Below are 26415 nucleotides of genomic sequence, written 5' to 3' on the forward strand. Positions count from 1 at the left end.
GTGAGTCACAGCCTGAAACGTTACTCTACCCAGAGGGTCCCCAAATTAGGGGATCTTCATGATTCATCGCAACATAATGTAAAGGGATCTGGGCCAGTAGAATCAGCAGAGCTGGGCTGTTGCCTGTCATTCAGAGATATGGCCTTGTGCCGAATTGATTGCATCCCTGTATAGGGAAGTTTTTGATGTTTTATTGTGCTTTTAATATTCTGTTGGGAGCTGCCCAGAGTGGCTGGGGCAACCTAGTCAGATGGGTGGCATATCATCATCATCATCATCATCATCATCCTTATCATTACAGTCAAACCTTGGTTTCCAAACGCCTCCATTTTAGAATGTTTCAGCTCCCGACCGCTTCCTGAAAACCCGGAAGTAAGTGTTCTGGTTTTTGAACGTTTTTCGGAAGCTGAACATCCGACGTGGCTTCCACTTGAGTGCAGGAAGCTCCTGCAGCCAATCAGAAGCTGCACCTCGGTTGTTGAACATTTCGGAAGCCGAACGGGCTTCCGGAATGGATTACGTTTGATAACTGAGGTTTGACTATACAGTGGAACCTCAAGTTGTGGACATAATCCATCCTGGAGGCATGTCCGCAACTCAAAGCTTTCGCATCCAGAAGTGCTGTGATTTAGCGCTTCTGCGCATGCGCAAGCGACGAAACCCGGAAGTAACTGTTCCAGTACTTCCGGGTTGCCGCAGGACGCAACTTGAAAAGATGTAACCTGAAGCGGACGCAACATGAGGTATGACTGTATTATTTTTAAGACAGCAGAGGTAGAAAGTTGTGCCCAGTTAAGCAAGAGGGCACTTTGTCTAGTCAGGACTAAAAGTAGCCACCGGAAGATGCCTCTCCTTTTCTTTTTCTGTCTCTTTTTTTTACAGGCCAAGATGCCTCCTTCGAGACAATTCCCGTTGTGGGACTTTGCTGAAGAGGACCCAGCTGAATAGTTGACTGACTAGCTCCCTTCGATGACGGGTATTCTTGGGTATATAATACAGATGGCGTTGTTATTGCTTGAGAATACGCGTAGTTGAGGGGAAGTTGATTCGTCTCCGCAACTGTTGGAAGGTGCTTTCCTGCCTCTCCCTTTCTCTTCCACTTCCTCCACCTCCACAAAGTGTGTCTTCCAGCCTTCCTTGAACAAAGCGAATGGAATGAAGAAACCCTACACATAAATAAACTCCACTGGAATCATCTTCTTCCAGGCCTTGGACTTCCTGTCCAGATTCCTGCTTGACATATTTAGTCTGTAGAACTCATTGCTACTATATCTTGCTGAAGTTCAAAGCTTTACAGGATTCTAAGAACAGAATAGAATAGAAGCTCTCTTATTGAACAAGGGCACAAGCTGCAACCAGGTATTTAAGATATATGTTCCTCTTCCCCCAGAAAGGCAGGTGGACAATCCAGTTGTTTCCTTTTAGATAGAATGTGAATAGTTCTGTTCCGGTGAAATGTTATTATTTATTGAATTTATAAACTGCCCTATACCCAGAGGTCTTAGGGCAGTTCACAAAAAAGATCACAATATATAAAATCAAAATACCCCCCCCCCCGAAAGAGCCACATTTTAAAAGAGTATAGGAAAAAAGGAACATTCTTGCCCGACGCCCAAAGGTGTATAATGAAGGCGCCAGGCATACTTCCCTGGGGAGAGCATTCCACAGATGGGGAGCCACTGCAGAAAAGGCCCGTTCTCGTGTTGCCAACCTCTCAAGGAGGAGGCACACGAAGGAGGGCCTCAGAAGATGGTCTCAGGGTCTGGGTAGGTTCATATTGAAAGAGGTGATCCTTGAGGTATTGCGGTCCTGAGCAGTTTAAGGCTTTACAGTGGTGCCCCGCAAGACGAATGCCTCGCAAGACGAAAAACTCGCTAGACGAAAGGGTTTTCCATTTTTTGAGTCGTTCCACAAGACGAATTTCCCTATGGGCTTGCTTCGCAAGACAAAATGTCTTGCAAGTTCTTGTGAGTTTGTTTCCTTTTTCTTAAAGCCGCTAAGCCGTTAATAGCCGCTAAGCCGCTAAGCCGCTAATAGCCGCTAAGCCGCTAAGCCACTAATAGCCGTGCTTCGCAAGACGAAAAAACCGCAAGACGAAGAGACTTGCGGAACGGATTAATTTCGTCTTGCGAGGCACCACTGTATAGGTCAAAACTAGCACTTGGAATTGGGCCCGGAAACTAATTGGTAGCCAGTGCAGTCAAACCAGGATTGGTGTAATGTGCTCAAACCGTCTTGCTCTGGTGAGCAACCTGAATTCTGTACTATCTGAAGTTTCCGAACCATCTTCAAAGTTGACTTTGTAACACAGCTTCATGGCATGGCTCACCTGGCTAGCTGGCTCTGGAGTCTCCATGGCCTTTTGCAAGCTGAGCAGGTGCATTCAGAAGCATTTGGTACCTCCTTTTGTTGGGGACAGGAAGCTATTTTCAGCAGAACTGGGCTTATAACTGACTGGTACAGTGGTACCTCGCAAGACGAATGCCTCGCAAGACAAAAAACTCGCTAGACGAAAGGTTTTTCCGTTTTCGATTTGCCTCACAAGACGAATTTCCCCTATGGGCTTGCTTCGCAAGACGAAAACGTCTCGCGACTTTGTTTTCTTTGTCTAAAAACAAAGACATGTTTTGTTTATAAAGTTAATTTATTTTCCCTTCAATTTTTGAACTGCTCTTTACAGTATGTGTGACTTTAAAGAGCAGTTAATAAACTGTTGTTGTACCAAATTTGGCTTTGTTTGGACTTTTTTTGACCATAGGAACGCATTAATTGATTTTCAATGCATTCCTATGGGATTCCGTGCTTCGCAAGACGAAAAATTCGCTAGACGACAAAAATTGCGGAACGAATTAATTTCGTCTTGCGGGGCACCACTGTAATGCCCTTCATTCTAAGACCCTTCAGGCTAGTTTCATGGTAGGGTATGCCCCATCCTGTGCTATCCATCTTCCATGATGGGGTGGATATAGGTCAACTCCAAGGCACACAGCAGGTCACCCTCAGTGCATTGACCCCAAAGGGCAATCACCAAAGGGATTTACTCAATGGCAGGAGCACCACCCTCTTGATGGTTGGCAATAGGTGGAGAGGACTTCAATCCTAGGTGAGAGTTGGGTCTGAGAGGGTGGAATCTCTTAGCTGAGAGAACTGCCCTATGTGAGTGTTGGGGAGGTGGTTGAGATACACATACCTAAGAGCTGAGAGCCACCTATCATTTGGGAGAAGGGCTATGTGTATACTGTACTGTGCCCTGTGGAAATTCATGCAATGAGGGGTTCGATTTTGACTACAGTAGCAGTTTCTTGTGAGGTAAGCTATTTATGTATACAAGCACAACTGTATTACAAACTATTGCTGTCTTGTTGAGAACTGAAGGCTGTGGTTCTCTGGCCACTTAAAAGCACTGTAGCACTGTATTTTGGATTGCGGTTGCATTATTGGAGCCCTAGTATTTTGCATTTTTTGTTCATTTGCGGCCTTAGGAATGATGAACTGTGGGGTCTGTGGAGCGGGATTCAGCAGGTGCACCTATTAACAAGGTTTTGGCGCAGAAGGAGGTATGGGGCTGGGTGGTGGAAGGGGTCACAGATATTTAAAGCCCACTGCCCCATTTCCTGCATGAGATTTGGGTTGCCATGCCTGTCGGTTTTCCCACTTGGTGCTGTTGTTTTCGGATGCCAATGCAGCCCATAATAAAAACAGAATCTGGTTGTGGTTGAAGGGGCTGACCTGTCGTGAATTACCGAGAACTGGGTGGATGAGCTGGGTGAGCCAGATTTGTCTGCCTTGATGTTCGCTGCTGCATCAACACACTTCAGAAGGCTGGCTGGGTTCTTTTTGGCTTTTTCGCCGTAATCCATGGAAATTCCATCTTTTCACGAGGCAACCAATCTTCTTGGGAGCTGGATTTGAGGGTTTGTGCCTGGTGTTGGGTCAGAAAAACAGAACAGGAGTTTTCCTGGTGCACTGTTCACCCTACTGGTGTTGGCGTAGTCTTGAAGATCGTGTTGGAGGATTTCACTATCTTTGTTGGGAGAGCTCAGAATTTCATGGCCACCAAGACAACTATGAGGTTATCTCAGGGCATTGTGAACCCAAAATATGTGGCAGATCGTCTGCTTAATCTGGTTTTGCTACAGAGTGGTTTGGGAAAGATCCAACAATAGACTGGGTTCCATCTTACTCAGGTGTCATGGACAAATCACTCCCTGGAAAGATTTTGATTATGCGGAGCAGTCTCACCCCTGCAATGGGGGGTGGGGGGGTGGGGACCTATTAGCACATGGCTTGGTGACCTCATACGTAAGAGTGACTTTAAGTAAGATGCAGTTGTTATCAGGTACAGTGGTACCTCGGGTTAAGAACTTAATTCATTCTGGAGGTCTGTTCTTAACCTGAGGTACCACTTTAGCTAATGGGGCCTCCCGCTGCCACCGTGCAATTTCTGTTCTCATCCTGAAGCAAAGTTCTTAACCCGAGGTACTATTTCTGAGTTGGCAGAGTCTGTAACCTGAAGCGTATGTAACCTGAAGCATCTATAACCTGAGGTACCACTGTAGATGGATAGCTAGAGGTAGCTAGAGAGCCACAAAGCTGGAGCCTGCATTTATCTCAGACCCTCCAAGTGTCCCGATTTTCCAGGGACAGCCCTGGATTTACAGAAGCTGTCCCAGTTTCTGATTTGATCCCAGAATGTCCTGCTCTTCCTTAGGACATTCCCATTTTCACTGGATAAATGTTGGGAGTTATGATGTGACCCCTGAGCCAAAGAGATAAGAAACTCTATAGCCTTTAGAAGACATCTGAAGGCAGCCCTGTATAGAGACGTTTTTTAATGTTTGGTGTTTTATTGAATAGGTTGGCCCTATTTTCATCGGAGAAATGTTAACTAGGAACCAAGACGATTTTCTTACACTGTATCCAACAATGGCGGGCAAAGTGTATTCCTATATATGCTTGGAAGTCAATCCCGCTGGGTCCAAAAGGCTCTACTTCCAAGAAAGTGTGCTTGGACTGGACATGTAGGAAGCAGACCTTCACAGAATCAGACCACAGATCTTGTCTTGTCTACTCTGTGCTAGCTAGAAGCAGCTCTCCAGGTTTTCTGACAGAGAAGCGTCCCCAGCCTTATCAGGAGATTTAGCCTGAGACATTTTGCATATGAAGCATGTGCAGAGCCCATGAGACAGGGTCAAGCGCCACCACAAAGGAGATGTTCTCATGTGCTGTGTTGATGCTCACCTCCCCTGCCCCGGGGAGGAGAAGCTGAGCAGCAGTAGTTTGATGAGCACCTTTGCTCCCACTGAGTTTGGTGAGAGTGGGGCCATGGCAGTGACAGAAGTTCAGTGGCTTGGGATATGACCCAGGGGAACAGGAAGCAGCAATTCCTGTTTTGTCTCAGGTGGAAAACCGGATGGGCCACCCCTGGTCATGTGCTTAGGTTTAATAAGAAATTGTATGGCTCTGCTTCCCCATCTTACACTAACCAGTGTAGGGTGAGGAACTGGATGAAGGTCTTGGACAGTAGGCCCCAAGCACCAAACTCTCTGCAAGGTAGGGTAAAGGTAAGGGACCCCTGGACGGTTAAGTCCAGTCAAAGGTGACTATGGAGTTGTGCCGCTCATCTCACTTTCAGGCCAAGGGAGCCGGCCTTTGTCCACAGTTTTCTGGGACATGTGGCCAGCATGACTAAACTACTTCTGGTGCAACAGAACACAGTGACAGAAACCAGAGTGCATGGAAACGCCATTTACTTTCCCACCACAGCAGTACCTATTTATCTACTTGCACTGGTATGCTTTCAAACTGCTAGGTTGGCAGGAGCTGGGACACCCCGTCATGGGGATTCGAACCGCGAACCTTCTGATCGGCAAGAGGTTCAGTGGTTTAGACCACAGCGCCACCTGTGTCTCTGCACTGCTAGAGCAACTGGACTTTAGCCTTATAGAGGAACCCTGCAAAGGTCATAATTAAGCCTTGATGCATTCAATGGACTTACTCCCAAGAGGCATATACTGTATAGTATGGCAAACTTAGTTACCCAATGGCTCTTTTCCCAGTTACCCACACACTCTGCCAGATCTTCAATAAAGTCCCCCAGGTAGGGACAGGTGCCAGGTAACCATTGGTGAGGATTAACAGACAGTAGGGCTTCAGTATTCTTTTCCTGGTGAAAGAACCTCACAGCTTCAGATTTGGTATCCAGTTACAGCTTCATGGTCACTTAGGATTGAAGACCACAATGATGATCCCAGGTTTGTGAATCAGTCCACAAGAATCACCAGCCCACAAAAATAATCACTAGCCCACCTGACCAAATATAGCCCTTTTAGTGTGAAAGGAATGGTGTGAGGAACCTCCTGCAGGGCTTCCCAGCTTAGTCACCTAGAAGAGATTTTTCACTCGCTGCAGATGAGCAGATACGGTTCATCTGCTCATTCTCGCCAACTCCCAGTCTCACCAATGGAAGAGTGGGGGGGGGGGATGAAGAAAAGACAGATAGCTTAAGACCCACCTCGTCTATATAAAATATATATGGTTTAAACATGCAGGCAGGTAGAACACTGTCAGATAACAGACACTTACTCTGTGGGAGACTGACTTGATCATATTGAAGAATAGAAAACTGTGTGGGGAGCCTTTGATTCAGGATTTGTACTGAAGGGTGAATCTTTTGAAGAACCTTGTTGTAAATTTGAGAACCTTTTGCAGAATCGTTTTTTTAAAAGGCTAAGTTTGAAAATAGCATTGTGTGTACATGTGTGTTTGGTTCTTTACAGGATAGGTTCAGGTCCAGGAAATGGCTTTGTCCTTTGACATTCATAAAGGCAGTGATCCAGCTACTGTACTTCAGTCTCTGGTCCATTGAAATATACTCCGAGTCGAGAGTGGATTTCAGCTCATAGTGGTGAGGAGGAATGGAATCCCCCAAAATATCTGCTTTATATACATTATTTGCACAATGGGCTGCACGTGATTGGCTAATTCCGGGATTCTCCTGTAGGCCAATCAGGTTGTGGATTCACTTTCACCTGGAGCTGGATTGAGTGGCTCCTGTGGACCAATCATATTGCTGCATTGTTCTATGACCAATCAGACTGCTGCATTCTGAATCCTATGGTTCTAGGACGATTCAGACTGCTGCATTTTGGATCCTATTGTTCTAGGACCAATCAGACTGCTGCATTTTGGATCCTATTCAACTCAGTACATAACATCTACAGAGCCTCTTGATCAGGCAAGTGGTCTCTTTTCTGCCTGGCCTGGCCCTTCTCGTTGATCGTACCACCCGCTGCAGTTGTGCAAGGCAGTGACTTCCTGGCAGTACTGCAAGGCTTGCCAAGCTGTGACCCACTCACCATTTAATCTGCCCCACCGCAGCGAAGGCAATTTAGGGTACAGCAATCAATTCCACTGCAATGGATACCAAGCCTAGGGGGCACCACAGGGTTCTGCAACTACTATGTAGCGAGTTGGAAAGAACCAGTGGCATAGCGTGGTGGGGGAGACCCCACGGGGTGGTTGCCCCGGGCACAAAATTGTTCAGGGCACAAAATTTCAACACCCAGTGCTGCCTCGATACAGCTGTGTGCTTCCGTTGTTGGGCTCTGATGAAAATGGCTTCTCTATGTGAACCAGGAAGTGACCACTCCAGACAATGGAACGACTCTTCTTATCTTATCTCTGCTGCTATGATCTCCTGGGTGATGCAGACACCATTAGGCAATTGAATGTGCACAAGTACTCCATCTATTTTCCTCCCACCCACCCACCCTGCCCTGGGCACTGGCAACCCATGCTACACCATTGGGCAGAGCAGAAGGCGAGAAGCAGAGGGTGGTGAATTTTGACCTCTCGCAGGGTGCCACACTGAAAATTGAAAGTGTGTCCCTGACCTCAGTGACCCACCCAGCTGCTACTAGTGCCAGAACAAGAAAGGGGGGTGTAAGCTACACGTGGCAGGCAGACAGGCAGGCAGCATAACTTAGGTATGTGATGGCCTTCCTTCTAGCTAGATCAAGTGTGCTGGTTCGCCCCTGTGATTGAGAGGGCTGGCACCATGTGCCACACTAATGCTGTGTGCGCATGCTGTACAACATGCTAATGTCACTCATGCACAGCATCCAACATGCTGATGTCACTTGGGCACCCCATGCGATGTGCTGACATTTCGCGGGCACCCTGCGGCATGCACAAGTGATGTCAGCATGTTGGGTGGCGTGCGGGAGTGAAGTGAGCATGCCGCACGGTGTTCTCGCATGGCCACCACAGAATTTTGAGGAGGCCTGGCCCCCTCCTTGAAAAAATTGTTGTTGTTTTATATTTATTTAAAGCATTTTTTTAAAATTCAAAATTATAACAAGACATATTATCCAAAAACATATCATCCTTGTTTCCCCCCCCCCATTTTCCCTCCCTCCCCCCCCCCGACAGAACCCACCCACCCCCACCCCACCCCCCGACTTCCCTCAGTTCTAGTCTTTGGTTTCTCTGAGACTGCTGTTTTCTGCATGTTACAAAGTTGTATAGATCCTCAAACTATTTAGCTGATTATTATCAATAAAAAGTTTGTGAATGTTTATTCAAAACCTGCCAAGGAGTCCAGTTCGCTTTGTTGCATCTTCAGATACTTTGTAAAGGGTTCCCATTCACCCTTAAAGTCACAGTTATCCTTGTCCAGTAGCTTATATGTCAGTTTTGCCAGTTCTGCATAGCCCATCAATTTTTCTTGCCGTGATTCTTTAGTTGGGGATTCTTCAGTCTTCCATCCTTGTGCTACCAGAACTCTCGCGGCCGTTGTCGCATACAGGAAAAAATTGTTTTGGGGGGCCATGGCCGCTCAGCCCCAGATGACGCCCTTGAACTAGGTGGTTGTTTTTGCTCATGGAAATGTAGGCCTGTATATTGGACAGGCTCTAAAAAGGCATGGGAGACTCATAGGAGAACTGATTGTAGCGGCTGGAGTTCAGGGACTGTGCCATCAACGGGAAAGACTGTCTCAGCAACTGTTGGCTGTTAACAGAGAATTTAACTTCCACCAGGCTCCACTGTTGATTCCAGCCTGGTTTGATAATGACTCAGTTCTGGCAGGACACCAGACTTCCAGGGCATGTCTGTTTCCTTACAGAGGCAGATCATCCGAGCCACTAAAAGGATGTTTCTCTGTCTTTGAGCAGATGCATTGCAATGGCCTTCTGGGGAGCTGGAGAGCAGCCATCTGGTTCCTGGGCGCCATACTCAAAAGCCATCCACCCCCAATCTGGACTCAATGGTGATTCTTGAGAGCCAATGGCCCCATGGCCCCCTCTAGGTAAAAGGTAAGGTTCATCCTTTAAAAACACATGAAACTGCCTGATATTGAGTGACATTACTGATCAACCTCCTTCAGTATTGTCTACATCAGAGACAGGCAACATGGTGCCCCAGAGATGTTCTGGACTCTCATGAATCCCAGCCAGCAATGCCAATGATCAAGGATGATGAGTTGGAGTCCACAGCATCTAGAAGGCATCACTTGGGGTGGAGAGGAGTGCCTTGCATAGGGATGTAAGAAAACAGTGACTGCTGCCCCAGTCACAATCAGCGCTATGTCAAAAAGTTCTTCCTGATGTTTAGGCATAATCTCCTTTCTTGTAGCTTGAAGCCATTGGTTCAGGTCCTAACCTCCAGAGAGGGACCCCACCCCCTCCATTTTTATCCTCATAACCTCCACCCATGTGCAGAGGAAAGGTCTCATATATGGCTACATATCTGGAATGTTCAAAGGGCAGTATGCCTCTAATTGCAGTAGAGTTATTACCTTCATGCCCTGCTTATAGATCTTCTAGAGTCATGTGTCTGGCCTGGGTGGGAAACACAACACTGGGCTAGTTGAAAAGGTGATCAGACGCGTTTCATTGTGTTTGTTGACTGAACTAAAAAGTTTCAGTACATATTATGTTGACTTGTTGAGGTTAATTAATTGTCAGACGAAGTTATTAAACTCGTTTTGAATACAGTCATACCTTGGGTTACAGACGCTTCAGGTTGCACGTTTTCGGGTTATGGATGTGCTGAAACCCAGAAGTACCGAAACGGGTTACTTCCAGGTTTCGGCGCTCACACATGTGCATAAGCACTAATTGCACTTTGCGCATGCACAGAAGCGCCAGATCGCAACCCGCGCATGCGCAAATGCGGTGCTGCGGGCGCTGCGGGTTGCGGACGTGCCTCCTGCACGGATCACGTTCGCAACCTGAGTGTCCACTGTAATATTATTTTCCCCAAAACAGTGTTGTGAGCCCAATTTTTACATTTTTATTGTAAAAACATATATTTTTGCCATTTTGTCACCCCCCCTCAGTGATGACATCCGGGGCAGTCTGCACCCCCCGCACCCCCCTTCCTACGTCACCGCCGTTGATCTGTTCCAGCAGGGCTTCATGAATGCTCCTGTGCTCTTACTTGATGTGTCCAAATCAGTAATGCAGCTGGGTGCTTTTTCAACTCTGGAATCAGCAACGGAGGAAGTCGTTTGGGTGCCTGTGGGCGCACCACAGGGCCTCTGGGGTCTGCCTGCCTCCTCCCACTCAGCCACCCTATAGCTGGGGGGGGGGGGAGGCAGCGGATGGACTGCTTGGGCAGTGTAGAGCCTGCGGGCGCAAGCCGCCACATCTCTCCCAGGAGAGACACATGGCTCGGGCATGCTGCAAGTCTCGCAGTGAGTGCTGCCCAGCATTTTGTCCACCCCCCCCCCAGTGGTGACACCCAGGGCGGCCCGCACCTACCACACACCCCTTCCTCCGCCCCGTCTGGAATTCATGGTCCTTGCAAAACTGTCTAGAGCACACCTCTAGTCCAAATAATGGCATTCTTAGCCGCTCAGTCTCTTGCTCTGATGCCAGGACAGACCCTCCAAGTGTCCCTATTTTCCAGGGACAGTCTCGGATTTACAGAAGCCATTCCAGTTGGTGGTTTGATCCCGGAATGTCCCGCTTTTCCTTAGGGCTTCCCTGTTTTCATCAGAAATGTTGGAGGGTCTGTCAACTCTGGGATAAGAGACCCAAGCCATTGACCCCAACAGTGGGGCTGCACCAGAGCGGTCCCAGAATTCCCACTGGCTCCCTGCATATGATAGGAAAACAGGTAAGAGACAGGATCCCACCCAAGGAAGGCAGAGTGAACTAGTGTGTTATTGCAATGGGACTGGCGGTGGTCATGCTGTGGGCACACTTTGGTCAACAAAGGAAACCCATCACTGAGATTTTTATTTGCTTCTATGCTTGTTTTCTTTCCCATTCCATCTAAAAACAGAAACAAAAAACAACATGATCTGAGAATGAAGAGCAATCTGCCCCAGCCAAATGCACTGTAATTGAATCACCCATTCTGTTCAATCCCTCTCTGCTTCTCACAACATCCAATTCCAGATCACTAATGGTCTGAGGAGGATATGCAAGACGTTTCTCCAAATTACCTTTTATTTTGTTTTTGCTGGTTCAAACGCTCGGAGCCATTTTCAACCATATCTGGTTCATTAAATTACATTTTCAGAAATGGAAGGCACTGCAGGACCGAAACATTTTGCTGTGGTACAAGAAGATGTGAACTCTGGCTATCACAGATTAAATAACTCACCAAGAATGTGTTTCTAAGAGTAAGGAAGACCCAGAGCATTTCATTTCTGATGCATCCTATTCAGAAATATGAAACTCTCACATATGAAATTCAGAAACTCTCTTCCCCCCATCAAATGGTGAAATTTGGTTTTCATGTTGTGTTTTGCTGCTTTTATTTCTCTACATCAACTGCTCCCTGTTTGTTTGGAAAAGGCAACCTTTGCACGGATCCTGTGCTATGCAACTTTTTTTGTTTGTCTTTGCTTTTGATTTTTTTAAAATTTTTTTAATAAAAATCTTTATTTTAAAAAGGGGGTGTTTTGCCACAGAAGCCCCCTGGCCTGAGCATGACCCCATGACCAGCAGTCCATTTCTTAAGACACGTTGCAGAGGAAAGCTTCAACGTGCTTGGAAACAGCTGAACTTGGCGGCTAAGGGAAGATTGTGTGTGCTTCAGGAGCTCTCTGTGTTTCAAAGCTGACTGTGTCACTCAAATGAAGTGAGTTGCTTCTCAGTTATCGTGAAATGACAGCAAGAAAAGGGGAGAGAGAAAGGGAAAAGGTTAGTTGACCCTGTGGAGTTGCCAAGTTTTTACTGACTCTCACATTTATGTGCTTTTAATCGCAGCTGGGTCTGCAGGCATTAATCAGTGCTCCTGTTTATCCCCAGGCCTCAAAAAACATCACCTGCTAATTCTTGCATATCAAGAAGTTGTCAAAAACACAGGAGCAAACCAGGCTTGGTGTTTTCCTGCTCTGCTGGAAATCCTAACTGGGAGAAATGTTACAGCTTTCATAGGGGAGAAGCCAATTTCAATAAATGCAGAGAGTGAACTCATGCTTGATGGATGCTGTTGAACTGTACGTGCACACAGATGCACAGGTACAGTGGATGAAAACAAAGTTAACAAGAGGAAGGGGGAATAAATGTTAAAAACAGGCTGCTTATGTGGCAGCTTGTTCAAGTGTGGAAGACTTCCCATGCAGTTACAGTGGTACCTCGCAAGACGAATGCCTCGCAAGACAAAAAACTTGCAAGACGAAAGGGTTTTTGGTTTTTTGAGCTGCTTCGCAAGACGATTTTCCCTATGGGCTTGCTTCGCAAGATGGAAACGTCTTGCAAGTTTGTTTCCTTTTTCTTAACACCGTTACTACAGTTGCGACTTGACTACGAGGAGCAACTCATAGAACGCGGTGTGGTAGCCTTTTTTGAGGTTTTTAAAGACTTTGGTGATTTTTGAAGCTTTTCCAAAACTTTCCCGACACCGTGCTTCGCAAGACGAAAAAAATCGCAAGACGACAAAACTCGTGGAACGAATTAATTTTGTCTTGCGAGGCACCACTGTATAACTTCAGAATAAGGGCAAGTATGCAGACTCTATCAAGCACAATGGTCATCACATCTGCGTGTCTTTTTGTTGTGCCCTTGCCAGAATAGAGGAAGTTTGGGAAGCAAGCCCTGTTTCTCACTGAGCACCAGCAAGCCTGCCTGGAAATGCTCAGGACTAGAAACATACTACCTATAAAATTGTGAATCTTAGAATCTGAGGCAGATTCTTCTTCTTTGGCAATCACTCATAGCCGAGTAAGATTGTCTTCCATGAACATGGTCATAACAGTGAGTCCGTAACTGTCTGTGGAGGCCAATTCTGGATCCACACGTCCTTCCCCAGTGGGGACATAGGTTTCTGGGCGGGAGTTGGTTACGGTGAGAGTTTGCAAAACATGCCTTCTTCTTAGCATGTTTTCCCCTTTTGTCCTGAGTTTGTGCTTCTTGAAAGTCCACGGCACCTTTGGTAAAGGCTGTTCTCCAACTGGAGTGCTCACAGGCCAGTGTTTCCCAGTTGTCAGTGTTTATACTACATTTTTTAAAGATCTGCCTTGAGGGAGTCTTTAAACCTCTTTTGTTGACCGCCAGCATTACACTTTCCATTTTTAAGTTTGGAATAGAGTAGTTGCTTTGAAAGATGATAATTGGGCATCCACACATGACCAGTCCAGCAAAGTTAATGTTGACGAACCATTGCTTCAACACTGGTGATCTTTGCTTCTTCCACTACACTGGCATTAGTTCGCATGTCTTCCCAAGTGATATGTATAAATTTTCGGAGATACCATTGATGGAATCTTTCGAGGAGTTGGAGATGGTGTTTATAAGTTGTCCATGTTTCACAAGCATACAATAAGGCTGGTAGTACAATAGCTTTGAAAACAAGTATTTTGGTTCCCCTGTGAATGTCCCGGTCCTCAAACACTCTGCACTTCAATCAGGAGAAACCTGCACTCGCAGAGCTCAGGCGATGCTGGATTTCGGCATCAGTGTCAGCCCTTGTGGAAAGATAACTGCCCGGGTAGGAGAAGTGATCAACACTTTCCAATGATACACCATTGAGCTGGATTTGTGGCGCTGCATAGGAGTTGCTTTGTGCTTGTTGAGCGATAGGCCAAGCTTTTTGTAAGCTTCTGCGAAGATATTTAGGATGGTTTGGAAGTCATCCTCTGACTGTGCAAACGCTACATTGTCATCAGCATACTGAAGCTCTATGACGGAAGTTATGGTAATCTTTCTCTTTATAAAAATAGGGACTCTTAGAATCTGAGGCAGATTATACACCTTCTGAGTCCAATGTCATCCCTTCCACAGTTGCCAGCTTTGGAGCTGTACCCTTCAAAAGATACCATATACATCAGACAGCAAAATCAGGGCTACCCTATATTTTATCTAGAGATAGACTGATCACTGATGACTACTCTAGTGGATGCTCATATTGGGAAATGGCATGGGAGTGTTTGCTCATGTACAGATAGATTTGGTGCCATTCATGTGTCTATAAAAGTGCACATAATGAGGTCAGTCTGTGGTGTGAGCTCTGTGTATATACATACAGTGGGATGTGAGTGGCGCTGTGGTCTAAACCACCAAGCCTCTTGGGCTTGCCAATCAGAAGGTTTGCAGTTCGAATCCCCGCGACAGGGTGAGCTCCCGTTGCTATGTCCCAGCTCCGGCCAACCTAGCAGTTCGAAAGTACGCCAGTGCAAGTAGATAAATAGGTACCGCTGTGGCGGGAAAGTAAACAGCGTTTCCGTGCGCTCTGGTTTCCATCACTGTGTTCCATTGTGCTGGAAGCAGTTTAGTCATGCTGGCCACATGACCTGGAAAGCTGTCTGTGGACAAACGCTGGCTCCCTTGGCCTGAAAGCGAGATGAGCACCGCAACACCATAGTCGCCTTTGACTGGACTCAACTGTCCAGGGGTCCTTTACCTTTATCTTTTTTATACATGTACACACACACACACGAGCACACACACAGAGTGATGGGGAAGGGAGTGTTGTGGAATGAATAAGTTTCTCAGGAAAGTGGAATTACGTTGCTATATTTCCCACCCAGAAACCCTAAGAGGCACACAGCATCGCTTTCCATCTTACTGGTTGCCTCTGAGCTGTGGCATCTATATTTGCCGAGGAACGCAGAAAAATATAATTAAGGGTTAATATAACCTTTTAAGTGGGTTGATGATAGGAATTGGGTGGTGGTTGGGGGTGGGGGTGGGGTGCTGGTTTCCTAACTATAAAAGTCTATCCATCAGAACCCTGAAAGGAGTTCTCTGTGTAACCTGGCAACCAGATCGGCAGTCACTAGGCAACGTGGTTGCTGGGCAGCACTAAAGGTGATTGGCAGCTCTGACAGGCAAGGCTAGAAAACTGCACTTGACCTGCCCCACCCCCACCAAGGAAGCCGCAGCACTTTGCTACATCATAGCCCCCCACCCTGAACAGAAATCAGATGTTGGTCTCTCTCACTTGCAGCTGTGAGCGGAGGGGGTGGAGCAAAGGGACTCGCCTGTGTGGGTAGGTGAAAGCATTTTGTTAGTTAATGACATGTCCATCAAAACAATCTGATGCGTGTCTTGGTCACAATGAAGTGATAAAGGATTTGAAGGGCTGGCGGCGGGAGAGAGGGAGCTGGAAATTCAGAGTGGGAAAGTGGCAATATTGTTCACTCTTCTTCCCCCCCCAGGACTGAAATGGGAAAAGTGAGAAATCTTCAGGGGAGGAAACAATTGCCACCTCCTTGGAAATATTATCTCTTTCAGGACAATCACTGCAATACTTTTGAGTGCTATGTTGCAAAATTATTATTATTATTATTATTATTATTATTATTATTAAAAATATCATCCAGCCATTCCTACCAAAGGCATAGCAACATCAAAGCCAAATGCACTGTACAACAACATAAAATATTGTCTGGGTAAATATAAAGTAAATAGGAAAGCTATAGAATACAAAACAATCTTTAAAATGTATTGTCCTGTTTAGGAGTCCATCAGCCACCTGCAATGTGGTGCCATCAATTGGATAAGACTGCGCAGTGTTCTGAAGATATGAGCAATTTAAAATGTTTTTGTGCTTTAAACTGCTCCCTGGGCTGATTCTGTAGAGTCTGAAAGTGCATCTAGCGACACTAAGGATGTCTTATACAAAATATCTTCCACTTAATGCCTCTTCGCCTCTCACTTGCCTCCCATTCCTTCATTTTATCCCTTTATTTGAATACCTGCTTACTGCTTTCCCCAAACTTTCAAAGCAGTTTACATTAGAACAAACACACACACACTCTCTGACACAGACACACACACACACACACACACACACACACACGTACGTATCAAACAGAATACGAATCTCTTGTGTAGCCATGGAAATAGCACTTCAATCGAAGCTTTCTTTTTTAAAAGGTAAGTCGTAGAATGCTTTTCAAAAATTCAACAAAGAGGTAAGCTTCCACGGTTTTGCAACTGTTCCAAACGGCTGCTGTTTGCACCCGTTGCAAAGTCAGTAAAGGTAGGGTTGCCATATTCCCAAAAGTGAAAATCTGCACAAAATTGTTGAGCCTTTTGGGGGTGGGGAGTTGTTGAGCTTTATTTGGGGAGATCTCCCCAGAGATGGTGTGTTTTAAAAAATCTCCCTACTTGCCATACGTCCAAGTTTTCCTGGACATCTTGCTGATTAAGCAAAAACCCGCCTAGATTTTATTATTATTATTATTATTATTATTATTATTATTATTATTATTATTATTATTTTGCAGTCTAATTCCCGGATATGTCCAGGAAAACCCGAATGTATGGCAGCCCTGGTAAAGGCAGCAGTGCTGCTGTCATAGACGCAACACCCAGGACATTTCTCTGGTAATCACACATATAGCACATGATGCCCGCTTCCTGGGTCCCCCCCCCCCACACCATCCCTTTTTAATACCTGGAAATGTTATCTGGGCAACCACCATTTCTGGGAGTTAACAATACGCCTGCCGACCCCATTGGTGTGAGATGTTGATCCAGAAGCTTTTGTGACTTGGCCAGACCTTTTGTTCCAAGGGTGATTTCACAGGGCAAACCTAGATCTGCCCCTGTCCATCAATCCTCACTCCCTGACCACGCAGACTTATATGATATGTGTGTTTGTAGACATCCATATTGCACCTTTAGGTTTACATTGTAGCACAGTGCACACTTAAAGGGACCCCTGACCATTAGGTCCAGTCGTGACCGACTCTGGGGTTGCAGCGCTCATCTCGCTTTATTGGCCGAGGGAGCCGGTGTACAGCTTCCGGGTCATGTGGCCAGCATGACTAAGCTGCTTCTGGTGAACATAGGCGCCGACTCCATGGGGCTTGAGGGGGCCCGAGCCCCCTCAAAAATTCGTTTGGGGGGGCTCTGCCCCCCCAATAATCTCCGGCGCCCCTCCAGCAGAGCGCCATCGCCGCCCCTCCCCTAGCCCAAAATGCACAGGGAGGGGCGGGCTGCATGCCTCCTGCCCTCCCTCCCGAGCAAAAGCTCCACCCAATTTCCTTTGGAGCTGATTAATAGGCGCAGCACGCTCTCCCCTATTCGCTCACGAGGAGGCGGCGCCACTTTATTTGCATATTCATGAGCTTATTTATTATTCATGAGCTTTCCCGGGCCCCCCCAATATTTTTTATAAGTCCGCGTCCCTGCTGGTGAACTAGAGAAGCACACGGAAACGCCGTTTACCTTCCCGCCAGAGCAGTACCTATTTATCTACTTGCACTTTGACGTGCTTTCGAACTGCTAGGTTGGCAGGAGCAGGGACCGAGCAACGGGAGCTCACCCCGTCGTGGGGATTCGAACCGCCAACCTTCTGATCGGCAAGTCCTAGGCTCTGTGGTTTAACCCACAGCACCACCCGCGTCCCTAAAATAATGTAGTGCACACTTAAAAACAAATTAGTAAAATACTCGTGTGCAGAGGAGAACCTCAGCACTTGCAAGAAAGTTGGACCCAACTGAACTCTTGGGTCTTGGTAAGCTGAGAATTTGGATCAAAGGGCTGCTTATTTTGTCTTCTGCCTCCCTTACTTGCTTCTCTTTCTCAAGAGCCAGTGTGGTGTAATGGTTAAGAGCGGTGGACTCGTAATGTGGTGAACCGGGTTCGCTTCCCCGCTCCTCCACATGCAGCTGCTGGGTGACCTTGGGCTAGTCACACTTCTCTGAAGTCTCTCAGCCTCACTCACACCATGGAAGGGAAAAGGAGATTGTTAGCTGCTTTGAGACTCCTTAAGGGGAGTGAAAGGCGGGATATCAAGTCCAAACTCTTCTCCTTCTTCAACTAAAAAGCCCCCAAACTTTCGCTCATAGCGGAGCTACCATCATATGGCAGTAGCTGCTGCTGACATCTCAGATGGCTCCTCTGTGCCTTGGCTCTAGCAGAACAGTATCTAACGCAAGAAGACCTGACTCTTTCCCCCACCTGCTGTGCTGGTCCCGGGGGAGGTTACCGTGAGGCGTGGTCAAAGTCCGGTCCTGGGCCGAGGGTCTGGAGACTGCCCACTAAGGGGGAAGTGGGGTCCAAAGCAAGAAGCTGGGCGTGGTCGGGAACTCCGGAGAAACAGGTCTGGGTGCTGGCAGAAACAGGTTTCCAATATGGTTGCTCCCGCAACCTGGGACTGGGCTGACTGGCCTTTATCTGGGCTGACTGGCCCACAGGTGACCCGCCTCTCCTGGCCTTAAGGCGAGCACTCCTCCTGAGAGAACCCAGTTCCCTCCGCCTCTCTGCCCTGAGCCTCTGCAGCTCAGGAGAGGCTGGAGGGTTACTGGACCCAGGGGCAGCTTCACCTTCCCCTGACAGGGCTGGGAGAGGCGCACCTGCAGGCAACAGGTCCTCTATCACCTCCGGAGCCAGAGCGGATTCAGCTGGTGTCTGCTCCTGAGGATCCAGCACAGGTGAAGGCCCTTCAGGTTCAAGCCCCTGCCCCGGCTCAGCCGGCCCTGGAGGTGGGGATTCCTGTGCAGGCTGGGACCCCTCAGATTCAGCTTCTGAATCAGATTCCCAGGCCATCACACCTGCCTTTAAGTCAAGCACCAAGAAGAATCCAGCTCCTTCCTTGCCGTGCGTGGGAGGAACCTCAGCCCTCCCTCCCCATCCTCATGCACGCCTTTCGCACTCAACAGATGGTGAGGGTTTGCATGCATCTCCATGCCTCAGCACTGCCAAGCATGCAGCAGATGGTGGCACCGGTCCGCTGAAAGCACCAGCATTTAGTAACTGCTAAATGTTTTAATTAAGCCCCTTGTTGCCTGCCCCTCATGTCTCAAAATGACCTCTGAAACACAAAGTCAGAATGAAGACAGGTGAACTATGTATCTGCGCAGGAGGGCAACCTGTGCGCCTGGAGAGGGGCAAGGAGAGATCCCAAGGAATTGCAGACTCGAGGGCAACTCCCCAGTGAGAAGAGAGTTACAGCCGGTCCTTTTTTTCTAAGAAAAAAGAGGTGCTAGAACTCACCTTGAATGCCTCCCTTGTTCTCTTATGATGGCAATGGTGCCCGCCTGAGAGGTGCCAGAACTGAGTTCCCATGAGTTCCAGCTGGGGGGGGGGGGACCCTTGTTACAGCATTTGTGGCTTCTTAGTTTGTTACAAAGGGCAACTGGGCATGATTAAGGTGCATTAAGATTTTTTGTGGCATGGAGAAATGGAGTGTTTTTCTCCCTCTCCCGTAATACAGTGGTACCTCAGGTTAAGAACTTAATTCGTTCTGGAAATCCGCTCTTAACCTGAAACTGTTCTTAACCTGAAGTACCACTTTAGCTAATGGGGCCTCCTGCTGCTGCTGCTGCACTGTCGCCGTGCGATTTACGTTCTCATCCTGAAGCAAAGTTCTTAACCCGAGGTACTATTTCTGGGTTAGCGGAGTCTGTAACCTGAAGCGTCTGTAACCTGAAGCGTCTGTAACCCGAGGTACCACTGTACTAGAACCTGGCGCCATCCACTGAAGCTGAATGGTAAAAGATTCAGGGACAGATAAAAAGAAGCACTTTTTCTATATAGCACATAAGTTCATTTATTGAGAGCCAGTGTGGTGCAACAGACTAAGACTTGTGAGACCAGAGTTCAAATCCCCACTGAGACAGGAAGCTCACTGGGTAATCTTGGGCCAGCCACTAACCCGAGTCTACCTCGCAGGGTTCTTCTGGGGATAAACGGTAAGGAGAACTATGTTCAATAACCTGAGCTCCTTGGGAGATGAATACAATAAATAAAACAAAAAAGATACCATGATGGTCACCAACTTCGGAAAATCTACTGAGATTAGATTAGACCACCCTTTCTCAATCCTGGGTCCCCAGATGATGTTGGACTACAACTTCCATGATCCCCGACCGCTGGTCCTGCTAACTAGGGATGATGGGAGCTGTAGTCCATCTGGGGACCCCAGGTTGAGAAAGGCTGGATTAGGTAGATGGTAAGGCCCAACGATGGCTACCAGCCCCAAGAACTATTTATTACCTGCAGAACCAGGACAGCCATGCCACTGAATCGACTCACATATGAATAGCAGAGGAAGGTATTGGGGTTACATATGGCATTAGGGGGGACGCGGGTGGCGCTGTGGGTAAAACTTCAGTGCCTAGGACTTGCCGATCATATGGTCGGCGGTTCGAATCCCCGCGGCGGGGTGAGCTCCCGTTGTTCGGTCCCAGCTCCCGACAACCTAGCAGTTCGAAAGCACCCCTAAGTACAAGTAGATAAATAGGTACCGCTTTATAGCGGGAAGGTAAACGGCGTTTCCGTGCGCTGCGCTGGTGCTGGCTCACCAGAGCAGCTTCGTCACGCTGGCCACGTGACCCGGAAGTGTCTTCGGACAGCGCTGGCTCCCGGCCTCTTAAGCGAGATGAGCACGCAACCCCAGAGTCGGTCACGACTGGCCCTGATGGGCAGGGGTACCTTTACCTTTATGGCTTTAGGAGAAAACCAGCACTTGAACTGAGCCCAGAAATTAACTAGTAACCAGTGCAGTCATGCCAGAACTGGTCTTTGGACCACCCAGCCCCAATCAATCTGGCCACTGAATTCTGCACCTGCTCTCTCTGCCTGAAGAACAGCTGCCTGTCAAATTAGAAGGCGGCCCAGTGAACTGATTCAGTCTAAGGCAGCTTCACATGATCCTGATAAATCTACTTTAAAGGTAAAGGGACCCCTGACCATTAGGTCGTCGTGGCCAACTCTGGGGTTGCGGCGCTCATCTCGCTTTATTGGCCGAGGGAGCCAGCGTACAGCTTCCGGGTCATGTGGCCAGTATGACTAAGCAGCTTCTGGCGAACCAGAGCAACGCACGGAAACGGCATTTACCTTCCCGCCAGAGTGGTACCTATTTATCTACTTGCAATTTGATGTGCTTTCGAACTGCTAGATTGGCAGGAGCAGAGACCGAGCAAGGGGAGCTCACCCCGTTGTGGGGATTTGAACCACCGACCTTCTGATTGGCAAGTCCTAGGCTCTGTGGTTTAACCCACAGCGCCACCCACACCCCAAAATCTACTTTATACATCCCAAAACTAAGTCCTGGCATTAAATAAATATGATGGGCCTGTTTTGTGACTTACACCTCCACCCAAATCATCATAGGGATGGGTGCAAAAAGAGTGTGTTCTCTTCTAGGACCCTGCTGGGCAAGAGATATCCCTCACCCCTACGTTGCTTGCCGTATGACAAGGCTCCTTCCTATGAAGGGTAGCAGTGGGTGGGTGGGTTCAACACCCCCTTCCCCATGGATGTTCAGAGCAAAAAAAGGTTGTGATCAATGCAATGTACAGTGGTACCTCGGGTTAAGTACTTAATTAATTCCGGAGGTCTGTTCTTAACCTGAAACTGTTCTTAACCTGAAGCACCGCTTTAGCTAATGGGGCCCCCTGCTGCCACTGTCGCTGCGCCACAATTTCTGTTCTCATCCTGAAGCAAAGTTCTTAACCCGAGGTACTATTTCTGGGTTAGCGGAGTCTGTAACCTGAAGCGTATGTAACCTGAAGCACATGTAACCCGAGGTGCCACTGTATAAGCATTGTACAATTTTAAATTTTAATTTGTTCTTAGATTTCTTTTTTTATTTGAGGGTGCATATGATTGTGACAAGCTCATTTCAACAATACTGAACATGGTAGTTTATAACCTTATTATCTGCCCATTAGATAAGCAAGATTTTTTAAAAAAACAACAACCAAGTATACATACAATCATGACAAGCTCATTTCAACCATCTTCAATATGGTAACTTAAGCAGATATATAAATGCACCTGAGAAGCAGGCAACATTCCTCAAATCCGGGTTTGCCTTTCACTTCCTTGTGCCTTGTATTCCCACCACAATAATGGGTTGGTTTTGCGGCAGACTTTCACAGCAACTAATCTCTTATGGAGAAAGTGGAATGTCACCCTAAAGTAACGAATAGAAAGCCAGAACAACGAAGCAATCTCCAGTATTTTCCTCCTGCCTTAGGAGCCGTTAGAAAGCCGTCAATCAGTTAGCCTCCAAACCTCTCAGCGAAAGTCTGGGACAGTCCATGGTCCAGAAACTCGGGAAAAGTCGCACTTCTAATAAACAGCGCTGTGGCTTAACTGGGAAGGGGGTCCCCTAGGGCTGCTGCGACTGCCCACGCGAAGCCTGCGCGCCTTCGCCCCGCAGTGGAGAGGTGCGATTTTTGCACCCATGTCACGGGGGCTAACCTGACCAACTCTAGCTAGGCACCGTCTGCTCACCAGACCTTGACCCTGCGCTACTCAGCACGCTACTCTAAATCGGGGTTCTGTTCGGCGACCTGGTTTTAGCAGCCTAACCACTACCTGCTCCGAATTATTGATGAGACCAACTAGGAGCTGAATGAAGAAAAATAATGGCAGCGCCGGATTGAGGGCAGTGTGGGCGGTTCTTCGCACAGGGTGCCAAGCCGGACAGGAGCAAAATACTATTACTAATTCTACTACTACTAAAAACAAACAAACACACACACACACACACACACCCTATATTTATACGTAAAGAAAAGCTACCGTACCAAAATGAATTATTGTGAAAATACATCTTTTAAAGGAGGGCGCCAATTTTGGCCTCGCCCAGGGCGCCATATTAGCAAAATCGGAGCTCCTTAAGGGCGGGCAGCGATGAGATCGCCGTTGTGCCAAAAAGAGAGACCCCAATCCAAAGAGAGGCGGCTCGTGCGTAAAAGGAGCGCGGTGCCGATGTCCCGATTTGGCGACCTGTCTCTCCCCCCACCCCGTTCAGAAAGGATCAGTTGCACGAGACAAACAAAAAAAACCCACCCCCGAATCCAGCTGCCTCTCGCATCTAGGGGACGTTCCCACGCGGCTGCGAAGCCAGCCCAGCCACCAAAGCGGAGCGATCCACACCCGCTGCGCCGCCGATTGGCTGTCGCCGCCGCCGCGCCCACTCTCTGCGGCTTCCCCTCGGCAAAGGCGCGCGCGCGCCACCCGGTCGCCGGTTCCGGGCATGTCGGCGCTGCAGCAGCAGCAGCCGGTTCCGGGCGCCGACCCGGCTAGCCTCCTCCTCCTCCTGCCGCGGCCGGCGCTGCTGCTGCTGGGTCCCGCTGGCTCGGGGCGCTCGGCGCTCTCTTTCCGCGCGGCGCTGCTGGGTGCTGCTTCCTCGCGGGCTCGCGCGCTCTTCTTGGCGCCGCGGCCTCTGGAGCGCCTGCCGGCCGGGGGCGCAGATGCAGCCAGAGCCGGAGCCATCCAGGTGGGTGGGCGGGTGGGTAGGTGGACCAGCAGCCCCCCCCCATGAGGCCAGATTGCGGGACCGGATTTAGGGCGGGGCGGGCGCGGTGGGCGGGCGATTAGCTGAGGGAGTGAATAACAACAACAAAAATACCTATACAGGATTTATGTGGGTCCCTACTGAGATTAATAAAAAAAAGCAGCTGTACCAAAATGAATTATTGTGAAAATAAGAAATATTTTTGGGGGTGGGTGTCACATTTTGTCCTCATTCAAGGTGCCATTGAAATTTGAAAGGACGAAGTCCACTGCTGCACCAGGGGACAAATATGGTAATATGGCGCCCTGAGCAAGGACAAAATTTCGTCCCCCCCTCCCTAATATTATTTTGCATCCCCTCGACTCCGTGCTATGGGGGTTTAGGGTGGTCAGGTGGTCCCCCCCCGGGGGGGGCACAGAGTCGAGGGAATGCAAAATAATAATATTTGGGGGGGAGCACCAAATTTGGTCCTTGCTCAGGGCGCCATATTCATAGCTGTCAACGTTTCCCTTTTCTTGCGAGGAATCCTATTTGAAATAAGGGAATTGCCCTTTAAAAAAAGGGAAAAGTTGACAGCTATGGCCATATTAGGGATGCGGGTGGCGCTGTGGGTTAAACCACAGAGCCTAGGACTTGCCGATCAGAAGGTCGGCGGTTCGAATCCCCGCGACGGGGTGAGCTTCCGTTGCTCGGTCCCTGCTCCTGCCAACCTAGCAGTTTGAAAGCACGTTAAAGTGCAAGTAGATAAATAGGTACCACTCCGGTGGGAAGGTAAACAGTGTTTCTGTGTGCTGCTCTTGGTTTGCCAGAAGCGATTTAGTCATGCTGGCCACATGACCCAGAAAGCTGTCTGTGGACAAACGCCGGCTCCCTTGGCCAGTAAAGCGAGATGAGCGTTGCAACCCCAGAGTCGGTCACGACTGGACCTAATGGTCAGCGGTCCCTTTACCTTTTTATGGCCATATTACCAAAGTAATATGCAAGTGAGGCGACCACTGCCCTGGCCTGTAGTGTGGCTTATTCATTCCTACAAATTGGCCATTAACCCTCTTCCCTTTCCCTCCCTAGAGAATCCACTTCCTGTACCCGCCATCGTTCCGGGAGCTGCTTCAGCTGGTGGCCTCCCTACATGAAACTTTTTCCTGCTCCCTCTCCCTAGTCGTTCTGGATGGCTTGGAGGAATACTTGGGCAGCTGCTCCAGCCCAGCGATGGCAGCTCAGCTTGTGGCCTTGCTGCTGGACACGGCAAACCATTTCAGCCAGAAGCTCCCCGTGGAGTCTGCTGCCGGCTGCAAGCTCGTCGTTTCCATGAAGCTTTCTGGAGAAGCTGGGGAACAAGCGGAGTATTTCTCGGCAATTGAGCGCTACTTCCCAGCCCAGTGCTGGCTGCATCCGAGCACAGAGGAGATTGCTGATTCAGGTAGCCAGGGCATCACCAAGCTGATTAGAGCACGTCTCTCCCAGCCGGGCACTAAGGACCAAGAATGGCTGGTGAGATTTGATCCACAAGGGGACATGAGGATTTCTCTGCTTCCGTGCGAAGGGGAAGTTGATGGGTGCACAGCTTCGAGGAGCAATCGACCCCCTGAGACTTAAGCCCATCCTTTTCTCGGCTCCCAATCTTAGGCCTCTGGTGGTCCTTAGTTAAGTCATTTTTGTGTTCAGGTAATCAACTACCTCTGACCCAAACGCGTACATTCACATCCCAGGTGATAACATCTTTCTTACTCCAGTTTGTTGTTTGTTTCTTCCCAGCTTTGGGCTGAGAGGTGGTTGTTGTTTTTTGACGAGCAGCAAGTTCCAATGCTGTACTATAGAGTCATTTCAGCTTCCCATCTTCTCTGCTTACACCGGAGACTGGCTGCACCTCCAATTGCAAATGTGAAATGTACCTTTCTTGCTTTGCCAGTTGCAGAGAAAAGCCCTGCAAGGAAGCGGGGCCCTAAGACTCGGCAAACAGAACACCAAGAGATTAAATCTCACACTTCTGGGTGGGTTTGTTTTTTCGTCTTTTAAAAACCCAGTTGTACGGTGCAAGGGAAATGGTTTTCAGAGCATGACCTGGGGGGAAGATGTGGACAGTTGCCTGTGGAGTGGGTGAGCAAAGGTGCCTCTTGGATTCTTCCCACTGTATTACCTTGAGCAAATAAAGAGAGAGAGATCTCTATCCCTCCGTTGACCTATTTTATGTTGGTTACAGCAGATAGGGAAAGTGGTTTGGGTCTTTCACATACAGGCGATTCCCCACTAATGTGGGGCTTACATTCTGAGCATCAGTGCTCATAAGCGAAATGCACATAAGCAGAGTGAGTACAGTTTCCTGCCCAACAGCTGTTGCAGTGATAGCTCCTGCACACCTTTTTGGAGCCCTTGGAGCATTTTTCCCCCTGGACTTTGGACTCTGGGGAGGGTCTCCTTGTGAGTCACTAGGACTCTCCCACCATTCCAGGTTAGTATTGAATTATTTAGTTATTTCCTGGCAAGGCACATATGTGCAGTTGCGTGCAAGTCAATTGCACACAAGTGGTGTGGTGTTGTCTGTATGTTTGTCATGTCTCATGTTTGCTTCCCAGAATAGTCAAAAGCATACACAAAGCACATGCTCTTCCTAGGGAGTTGTGACCGAGTGCATGGCACGCATTCAGTGCACCACGATGTGAGAAATCCCTTGTGTTCCCTCTGGGTTTGGTCGCTCTTGTAAATGTGCTCCCCTGGGGTGAAATATAACACATGGGGCTTGATTTGGGTACA

General features: G+C 48.3%; 1 protein-coding gene across 2 annotated transcripts in view; it reads left to right on the forward strand.

Annotated features, from left to right (window-relative positions):
* SWSAP1 (SWIM-type zinc finger 7 associated protein 1) overlaps positions 1–25831 on the forward strand; it is a 35087-nt gene extending 9256 nt beyond the window's left edge. The window contains exons 1-2 of one of the 2 annotated variants that reach the window (XM_028712343.2): positions 23248–23646; positions 24733–25831. In XM_028712343.2, coding sequence (XP_028568176.2) covers positions 23404–23646; positions 24733–25260 — 771 coding nt within the window. In that variant the 5' untranslated portion in view covers positions 23248–23403 and the 3' untranslated portion in view covers positions 25261–25831. Of the gene's footprint in view, positions 1–23247; positions 23647–24732 lie in introns of those variants that run through there. The other variant, XM_028712344.2, reaches the window with a different exon arrangement.
* The last annotated feature ends 584 nt before the right edge of the window (positions 25832–26415 follow it).

Source organism: Podarcis muralis, chromosome 17 (genome assembly GCF_964188315.1).
Source record: "Podarcis muralis chromosome 17, rPodMur119.hap1.1, whole genome shotgun sequence".
Classification (NCBI taxonomy): Eukaryota; Metazoa; Chordata; class Lepidosauria; order Squamata; family Lacertidae; genus Podarcis; species Podarcis muralis.